The sequence below is a fragment of the Eucyclogobius newberryi genome, unplaced genomic scaffold (assembly GCF_026437365.1).
Source record: "Eucyclogobius newberryi isolate DKJ021-1_F unplaced genomic scaffold, fEucNew1.0.hap1 SCAF_8, whole genome shotgun sequence".
NCBI lineage: Eukaryota > Metazoa > Chordata > Actinopteri > Gobiiformes > Gobiidae > Eucyclogobius > Eucyclogobius newberryi.
In genome coordinates, this window is record NW_027316500.1 from 20,212,186 (window position 1) to 20,222,223 (window position 10,038).

At 41.6% G+C, this 10,038-nt stretch overlaps 1 protein-coding gene across 2 annotated transcripts; it reads right to left on the minus strand.

Annotated features, from left to right (window-relative positions):
• Positions 1–1,323: 1,323 nt before the first annotated feature.
• On the minus strand, positions 1,324–9,264 carry LOC140351247 (heterogeneous nuclear ribonucleoprotein L-like). Of its 2 annotated transcripts, none has more exons than XM_072437019.1 (14): positions 8,872–9,264; positions 8,169–8,287; positions 7,890–7,999; positions 7,449–7,576; positions 7,286–7,371; positions 7,113–7,209; positions 6,835–6,907; positions 5,405–5,476; positions 5,121–5,269; positions 4,756–4,877; positions 4,483–4,684; positions 4,231–4,288; positions 4,038–4,136; positions 1,324–2,987 (listed from the first exon to the last, which is right to left on the minus strand). In XM_072437019.1, the coding sequence occupies exons 1-14, from the start codon at positions 9,118–9,120 to the stop codon at positions 2,932–2,934; spliced, it is 1,620 nt and encodes a 539-aa protein (XP_072293120.1). In that variant the 5' UTR covers positions 9,121–9,264; the 3' UTR covers positions 1,324–2,931. The 2 variants fall into 2 exon arrangements, with proteins under 2 accessions (XP_072293120.1, XP_072293119.1); XM_072437018.1 differs by having other exon boundaries at positions 5,121–5,338; positions 8,872–9,259.
• Between the last annotated feature and the right edge of the window lie 774 nt (positions 9,265–10,038).

A 10,038-nucleotide genomic window follows, 5' to 3' on the forward strand; every position in this document is an offset into this window, starting at 1 on the left:
CGTTGAAGTCCCCCAGTAGAACAACGGAGTCCCCGGTCGGTGCACTGTCCAGTACTCCTCCCAAGGACTCCAAGAAGGCCGGGTACTCTGCACTGCTGTTCGGCTCGTAGGCCCCCACAACAGTGAGAGACCTGTCCCCCACCCGAAGGCGGAGGGACGCGACTCTCTCGTTCACTGGGGTAAACTCCAACACGTGGCGGCTGAGCTGAGGGGCTATAAGCAAGCCCACACCAGCCCGCCGCCTCTCCCCGCGGGCAACACCAGAGAAGTGGAGCGTCCAGCCCCTCTCAAGGAGATGGGTTCCAGAGCCCAAACTGTGCGTGGAGGTGAGGCCGACTATATCTAGTCGGTATCGCTCAACCTCCCGCACAAGCTCAGGCTCTTTCCCCCCCAGCGAGGTGACATTCCATGTCCCCAGAGTTAGTCTCTGTGTCTGGAGATCTGGTCGCCGAGGCCTCTGCCGTCGACTGCCGCCCAGATCTCTCTGCACCGGCCCCTTATGGATCTTCCTGCGGGTGGTGGGCCCACGGGAGCGCGGCCCCACGTCGCTCCTTCGGGCTGTGCCCGGCCGGGCCCCGTGGGGTAAGACCCGGCCACCAGGCGTTCGCCATCGAGCACCCATCCCAGGCCTGGCTCCAGGATGGGGCCCCGGTGACGCCGATCCGGGCGACGTAAACGGCCTTGTTCTTTTACTCATCATAGGGGGCTTCTGAACCGATCTTTGTTTGACCCGTCACCTAGGACCTGTTTGCCTTGGCCTTTGCCAGTTTACCAGGGGCTTGAAGCCCCCGACAACATAGCTCCCGGGATCATTCGGGCACTCAAACCCCTCCACCACGTTAAGGTGTCGGTTCAAGGAGAGGATATATATAGTGTTATAGATTAAAATCTAATGTCAAGGTAAGACTCAGAATTTGAGCTCTAACCAGCTCTGACTTTCCTGTGTGTTGTGGTAAAGTATGACATGATCCAGAAACCAGACACCTCAGTTCTGTGCTTTTGGGCAGTCAAAAAGAACAAATTAATAGTACTCAAGCATTAAAACAAATACTGTTGCAGAACAGAATTCTCCTATAGGATAGGTCCCTCATAGGGACACAAATACGAGCCAGGAGAGGATGTGGAGGGAGGATGATGTGAAGATCGCTTCAGTGCATCTCTATTAGGGTTCACACTCCTTAACTGCCCACTGCTGACAGACTGGGCAATTAACACATTTAAAAAGACAAACTGTGACAAACGGCCATAGCATCGTGTTGTAAAGCGTGAAGCATTTGATAATTTAAATTTTGATCATAGTTGTTCAGGCATTGCCAACTTAAGTAGGGTAACAGAAGAGGCTTTATTGTTACGTATTGCACATTTACAGCCAATATAGCAAAAAAAGGACATTGCACAGAAGTTTGTAATACATCAGATGTAACTTTATGCAATTGATTCAAACCGTGTGTGTGTGTGCATACATAAAAAGATGCTTATCATATAATAACAATTCACCCAGAAATCACTAACAAAAGTACGATTGTCTGACCTTGTGACTATATTACAACTAATGCTATAACACATTTTAATACAACCAAATTTATAGTAACTTCTGATCATTACAAGAATCTTGTAACTAATTATTCTCTATCTACTACAATTTTGGGATTGTCATTTATTTAATATTTTTTAATTGTATATAATTCTGAATCTCAGTCATCGTGTGTGTGTGTGTGTGTGTGTGTGTGTGTATATATATATATATATATATATATTTTTTTTTTTTTTATTCATTTTTTTCCTCTTAGGCATTAGGCGTTCAACTGGAGACCTACTGCAGACTAAGCATGTCTTTACAGACTGTAGAGACATTGTTACAGTACGTGAATGATATGTTTTTGTACAGAATCACTGGGAGGTGTAGCACTGTTACAGGAAAAAAGCATGATGAAAAATGTAGTAAATGCTGAGTCACTGTAAAATCTGACTTTTTAAAACACAGCAATTGAACATCACATTGAGATATTTATATTTTGTAATAGCTTGGACATTTGTTTTGTGATAAGTAACAGCAATTCCTTAGGCAAAAGAAAGAATCATTTCATAATAAATCATGTTGAAAAGCATAGCAGTATGGAGTTTATGAGGAGCTCATTATTTTTAATGAACTTTAGGTACTTCATGTTTCTTCAGGTGCGTTCACACTGGCTCAAGACTAGACCCACATCTTGATCTGGTAAAGACAAAAGGCCTGTACTTTGAAGCTGATACACTTGACCTGCAGTGAGCGTCTCTGTATAAGTGGCACTGCAAAGCAGGTTGCTCTGATGCACAGCCTCATTCAATTATGCATTTGCATTCAAGTGTTTAATTCTTTACAGTTTAGAATAGCGCGCAAATAATTGAATATGGTATGCTTAAACAATAAGTATATTTAATCTAGGAATCCCATGCATAATCTGAATCTGTGTTTGAATATCATTCTGAGTGCAGTGATATAAAAGTATATGAACTGTCACTTATGTATTTCCTCATGTCTCCACGCTGCTCTCTCCACTCTGGCTGCTGATGCAGCTCACAGCAGCAGGATTCTTGCCTCTGTGATTGGTCAGAGACTCGTCTTCTTATCTTATTCTGGATCTTAGCCTGGTCCAGTGCAGGATATGAGTTCAGGGCATGTTGCCATAAAAATCTACCATGAAGTGATCCAGCTTCGTACTACCGCTAAACCCTGAAGTTTCCTCTGTAACCCCCTAATTCAGCATCGTAGCGCAGACCTCGCGACTAAAACAGGCCCAAACTAAGTCTACATCAGGACTGAAATATAGGACAAGAGTGAACGCACCCTTGAAGCATGAATGAAATATATTAAGACTTGGCGAGACACTAAAAACATGGAAATAGATTCTTATGGTTACTTAGTTGGAGATAATGATGATCCACTGCTCATTACAGGTGAGATGAAGTGGAGAAACACAACTTCAGGGTGTAGGGATTAGAGCCATCTGAAACACATTTATTTTATAATTACACAGTAATAAAGTGTCACTACAATAACTACTAGTCAAAAGTATTAGAATAAACTGAATAATGAAGAAGAAAACATAAGCATTTACATTTTTATTATCAAGACTATAAATATAAACTGCTTGACCGAAAGGGAAAAAAAGTCTGAAAGGGAAAAAATGTCACCACAAAAAAAGGGGCATACGCTCTAATATTTGGTAGGACCACCTTTAGCTTTGATATAGTTTCATTAAACTTCCTCAATATTAAAACATTTATTACCGTCCAGTGTGTCATTATTTTTCACCAGTTGCTCTTGTATTGATGATGTGAGAGTGACCAATGCACAAAGCCTTCTCCAGCTCGTCCCAAACACTCTCACTTCTCAAACACACTGACATCTTTACCATGACCTCTGGATTTGTCTTTCCACATGGTTGTTTCAGAAATGAGAAGCCACTCACTGCATAAGTTGGGTTTAAAATACTGTGTTGCAGCTGAAAGATCATCACACATGAAGCAGTTATCCAGGAGGAGGAGAGGACCTTTTTCCCGGTCAGACAGTGTATATTTACAGCATTTTTGTTCAAGAAGATTTAGGGACAGACAGTGGGAAGTGGAGCGTTCTAAATGTGTGTTTGTGCTTATGTGTGCGCGTGTGTGTGCTTGTGTGTGTGTGTGTGTGTGTGCTTGTGTGTGTGTGTTTGTGCTTGTGTGTGTGTGTTTGTGTGCGTGTGTGTTTGTGTGTGTATGTTTGTGTGTGTGTGTGTGTTTGTGTGCGTGTGTGTTTGTGTGTGCGTGTGTGTTTGTGTGCGTGTGTGTTTGTGTGTGTGCGTGTGGGCGCGCGTGTGTGTGTTTGTGTGCGTTTGTGTGCGTGTGTGTTTGTGTGTTTGTGTGTGTGTTTGTGTGCGTTTGTGTGTGTGCGTGTGGGCGCGCGTGTGTGTGTTTGTGTGTGTTTGTGTGCGTTTGTGTGCGTGTGTGTTTGTGTGTGTGTGTGTGTGTGCGTGTGTGTTTGTGTTTGTGTGCGTGTGCGTGTGTGTGTGTCTCACTGGGAATCCTGATCTGGTAATGGTTGAGCACAGTCAGAGCCTCCACTGCATCTGTTTTACTCTCAAACTCCAACAGTCCTGATATGGTTTTAGAAGAAGCTGAAACAATGAAACAAAGAAACTCGAGTCCATCTAATGATAATAGATTGCACCATTCTCAACCTTATGATTTATATACTTATGTGACACTTACGTTTGGCATCAAAGACCTTGAATTTGACAAATCCTGGCACACTGTGCTCTGTACAGAGCTGAAATAGCAACAAGAGAGAAGAGGCAGGAATGTAACAACTGCAACAATGTAAATTTTTGTCTTCTATTTTTGCCAAAAACAATGTATCTTTTGAAAGACAATACATTTAAAGGCTACTAAACTCTACACTTCTAGCTTTTGGAGGACACAGTAGCTTATATCAAACTAAAGTTACCTCTTAAAACAGCATACCTTGAGTAGATAATCCTGGGCGATGCAGGGGGGGACGTTGTAGTAATGCAGCACAGCAGACGGAGGTTGGATGATGTTCTTGGAGGCCTGTCCAACACTGCTGAAGCGATTGTTCCGAGTCATGGCAAAATCTTTGTAGCTGCTACTGCTGTCTTCCAGCTCAAAGACCTGACTGGGGATCACTGCATGCTGCTTTGACACACTGTCAACCACCGTATTAGCATCTACAATCTTTTCAACACATACACTGAGTGAAAGTAAAACAAATATTACCAGACATTGAGTCTTTTGCCAAACACTTTGATGCTATTGAGGTGAGTGATGGCTCTGTCCACTGCATACTCATCTCCCATCTCGACCAGTGCAGTCCCAGGAACACTCTTCATGAACTTCACCTGTATTGTTTAGATGCACAAAACATTATCATATTCATTTTCCAATTTATATATATATATATATATATATATATATATATATATATATTTTTTTTTTTCATTGAATTTGATCATTATTCAGTCAGTTACTATATTTATTATGTGCTATTATGAATTAACAAACGTCATCTTGATATGACGATCTCATTAAATAGCATATCATCACAATTCCGTGTTTTATGCCATACAGAAAACTACACCAACCTTTTCAATGTTTCCATAAAGGCAGAAGAGGTTGAAGATTCGCGTACAGTTCATTTTAGTTGGATGCAACCCGCTCACCATGGCAACTGAACTGGGGGGCTGGCCATAGAACAGGCTGGATGATTGGGGCAGAGGGTAAGACACCATATCTGGGACATCCACAGAAGAGAGTTTGTATCTGCCGTTACCAGGCAGAGGCAACAGAGAGCTGAGTGCACCTGCAACAGAGGCTTTTCACAATAATTAGTTCACATAGAATAAGGTTTCTAATGTACAAGTTTTACCATAACTACTATCACTGTAGGATAATGGGTGCTCTCCTAATATGGCCTGGCGCTGTCGACCTTTACCACGTTCTGTAAAACACAACAGTAAGTCAGTAAACATTAGACCTAGACTCAATGGATTCTGTCAATAGTAGTTGTATAGTTTAGGGCCCCTTTGTCAATTTGGATTGATGATCCCCAAAACACTCTCATCATAAGGTCACAGTTTTGCTGACAGGGGTCAGTTGTATTGCTTGAAAATAAACTGAAATGTATAGTTTTGAATGCATTTTCTTTACTGTCCAGCTTTAAAAGAAACAAAAGACGTGACTTTAAACTTGTTTGGCATTTAGAGTATCATTATTATTATTTTGTCTTTGAGGAATGGAATTGACCTTAATATTTCTGTAATTTAGCACATGGGATTAGGAATTTAGAAAACGTCTTTAGTGTGAATCGCCTACCTACCACACTAGCGACATTAGAATAAATCAAAATTTAGGATAACTTGTTTTTATTTTTTTAGGAGGTACCCATACTCCGCACATACTCTACTCTTGTCAGGTTTTGTGGGGAATGACATCTCGAGTTCAGAACCTTCAATATATTTGATATTTGAGACACAAAAACAATAAACAGAACTGATTTTAAATGTACCTACAGTTGCGTATGGATGAACCGCTGTCATCTGAACTGCCAATGTTAACTGACTACTATCATTTTGTCTGCTCTCTAGGGGCCCAGAGTGGGAATTCCCTGCTGTGCTTTCTTTAACCCTCAACATATGCCCCACTGCCCCGTTTGCTCCATTAAGCATGGGTATATTGAAAACAAGTATTTTCAGGGATCCCAAAGATAAATAAATAATGAACTGATGTTTTGCCTATTATGTTATATATAAATTAAACAAAACATGAACATAGTTTACAAACTGTATACAAAGGTCTATGTCTCCTCATGACATCAGGTTGTGGAAGTAGTGCACACCAGTGTGGGTCAAAAATAATTTCTCAAATTTCTACAGTAATAAATGTTGATGGCTGTGGCAACAAAGAAACAGACATTACCTGAAACCCTTTTGACGCATACTCCACTGAACTGCAGCCTTTTTCAGCTGCTGCAAACTGCCTTTTACTGTTCCATGTCCTGACAAAGTGGAGACCGAGGAGTTGTTAAAACGGATTTGACTTAGTAAGCGTGTTGCAAAGTTAAGTTTGATATTTTGAAACTGTATTCTTAACTTGGCACCTAATAGACTACAGAGGCCAGGCTGTGGGGACAGAGTTGCGGGTGGGACAGTCTGAGGCGGGACAGTAGGGGCCGAGTGCAGGCTGGTGGTGAGTGGTTTTGGGGCTGACTGATGAGAGTGTTTGATTGGAGAAGGAAAAAGGTGCAGGCGTCTTGGTTTTATTGATTATTCTAATCTATATGCAGAAAAGTTTACTCACCTCTTCTGACCAGGTAGGGTTTTGTGTAGTCCCAGCTCTCATTGTCATTCTTGATTACATTCAAACGTGTTGGCTGTGAAACAAAATAAAAAAGGCCCAAAAGCACACCCGACAAACAAGGCCAAAAGTTATTTTTGTTATGTCTGCCTCAAATACAGTTATTTTATATATTTTTTAGAACAATTACATATGAAAATATTTGATGAAACCACAAGAGAAACCCCACAGCATTTGCGTAACAATTGAATAATTTCTGTTTGAGCTACACTTTTACTCACCCGCGCATACTCGATCTTGAGGGTACAGCAGCCTGCATATATATCTGCTCCATTCAGCGCTGCTTTGACTTTCTGTGCACACTGTACCGACTCAAACCTGAAGTGTTGCAGTCAAGGAGATGTCTCTGTATTCAGCAGCACACCCACACACACGCCCTGCTGCAGAAGGATACTCCACCATTGCCTGGATCCCGTTCCTTTTAAAAATGACAATCCGGAGCACATTTCCTATTGGATTGCACACTTTGTACAAGACGTCCTGCAAAATAAAATAAATGAACATACAGTGTCGCACCCACGCGTAACACCGTGGAGGATGTGCGATAGTCTGGTTACCGTGGTGATGGGGTAAAGAGGGTTCTGAATAGACAGGAGCAGGACTTTGTTTCCACTGCTGGGATCATCTGCATTGGTTGGCCTGGTAATTCTCTTGGATGTGGAGTAGTTAAAATAAGCTTGTTGACCTAATAAAAAAAATAAGAAAAGCACTGCTGGGAAAAAGTATACAGCTATATGATCATAAACAATCATAAAAAAGGCTTGCTGAAGTGTGTGGGTTTGTTCATTTTCATCATATTTGTGGGTTATATAGTTATTTTGAGGACCTTTCACCACTCAAATGATATTATATTTGTTTTTAAGTGTTTTTTGGCAACATCTTTAACTTTTCATCATGCTTAAACCCATGGATAATTCGCTACTTTAGACGAGGTATAGCCACTGCATTGAACGTTTACTGATTATCTCATGATTGACCTTTTATAAATGACAGCTCACCTGCAATGTACACCGTTTTCTTGGCTCCACAGGACACGCATTTGTCAGCACTCTCCACATCAGAGAATTCCACCAGGGCCTGGCGTTTGAAGGGCATCATCATCACATAACTATTACACAGACATAATTGTTGTTACTTTCACGATTTGCACGGACAGTGAAAAACTAACAGCAACACCACATTTTTATACCATCATCATATGCACTATTTGTCACTAGCTATTTGTGTTGTGAATGCTGCTTTACTGCCACATGACATCTGCTGGAGGGTAATCTCACCATATGGAGCCAAACCTCTGCAGGGCATCAATGAGGTCAGCCTCCACCACGGCCTCACACAACCCCCTGACATGGACCACGGGGCTGGGAGAGAGGCGGTGCAGGTCTTCTCCAGTATCCTACAACACAAGTGATGCTAAATGAACGATGTTGTTAAACCATAAGATTTGAAGGCCACAAAGGTTCCTGCTCCTCTTTCAGGTGTCTAATGGTACAGGTTAGATGGGGAAGGATCAATTGTTTATTCAATAGTCCCTGGGCTGGCTCTGAGCTATGAACATGATATATTTAGGCTGATAGATAAATACTGCTATAAAACCACATGATTTTCAAAGTGTATCCCTTACAGCACAGAGCTTGGGATAGCAATAGATCATCCAGATCAACCCAGAAAAACAGGATCCCAAAATGTAATGTTTTGTTTATTTTGTGAGGACTATGTAATGTTTATTATACGATGTAAATACCACAATTCTATACCATTCATATGGCACCAGTGATAAAGTGGGACCTTTTCTAAATAAGTGGGATGAGAGAGGCTCTAAATGGCTGTGCAGGACAACAACCGACAGAGGGACAGGAGCTCGTCCTATTCTGAGCATTTCCTCCATTTCTACTTGATTCCAGTGCAAAGCCGACGTGCCCACCTGTGCCCTGCAGACAGAGCACACGTGTGTCATGTGATCGGGATGCATACTGCCACCTTATGAGCTGCTGCACGCGGGGTGGCTGTCCAGCGGCCCCGGCCGTCTGCTGCAGTGTCCCCTGTCGCGGGAGCACAGCCTGAGTCAGAATCCTCCCCCTCCTCCAGCTCCTCTCCATCCTTCTTCTCCTCTCCATCCTTCTTCTCCTCTCTGGCGGCTCTATCCCGCTTTTCATACCGCTCGGTCTTAAGCCGTTTTGGGGCCCTGGTGTATTCCGCGTGCTCATGTTCATCGCTCAGGTTGGACATGCTGATGCGCCGGGACCTGGGTCCACTCACACCTTCATATCAGGGAATTCAGGATGTATGCGGTCAAATTACAGTCTGTTAATCCCCCTATGGACGAAATGACAGCCATAGATTCCAACAGCTAAAAGCGCCTGCCTTTTTAGTCCAGCGCCGCTGTCGGAGAAACGCCTGTGGTTTTACGTGCGCGAGTCTGAGTGCGCCATGCGCCTCCCGCCTCCAACTCTGGTTGGTCAATCCACTGTCGAATCCCACAAAACTGACGCTTAATAGGTCAGAGGCAATGCGTCAACAAAAGCACGTTCTGCAGCAGATTTATTGAGGATGCGCAAAACATCTAGGCCTACATAATGATGAATATTGCAAGGTAGGACTACCTTTATCAGGCATCACTTCAAATTAGCCTCAAGAATTCAAATAGTTTATTCGCCTACCATAAAACATGCATTTATGAGCCTTCCTTATTTAGAATTTATGTAGACTATATATATATATATATATATATATATATATATATATATATATATATATATATATATATATATATATATATATACCAAACACAGGTCATTAAAAAAACAAGAACAAAAACAAGGAGATTATATATATATATATATATATATATATATATATATATATATATATACATATACTTATACATATACATACATATATATATATAATATATATATATATATATATATATATATACACACACACACACACACATATGAATGTATGTGTGTATATGTATATAAATATACATGCGTATATAAATATATACGTATGGGTTAATTTTTATCAAGCCTGTGGCATATGTACTCATTTCAAGAAGCCAAATAGGGAACTCAGCAGAATCTAAAAAGAATGAGGTGCTTGATCACCAAAGATCTTAGAGTAGAGCTGTTGCTCCAATACATG

Excerpts from the sequence above, each read along its gene's own strand:
- LOC140351247 (XM_072437018.1), bottom strand. The coding sequence starts at position 9,120 with ATGTCCAACCTGAGCGATGAACATGAGCACGCGGAATACACCAGGGCC. Across the intron at positions 6,908-7,112 it reads TCAAGATCGAGTATGCGCGG|CCAACACGTTTGAATGTAAT; the intron begins GTGAGTAAAAGT and ends TTTGTTTCACAG. Across the intron at positions 4,685-4,755 it reads GGCAAAAGACTCAATGTCTG|TGTGTCAAAGCAGCATGCAG; the intron begins GTAATATTTGTT and ends GGTGGTTGACAG.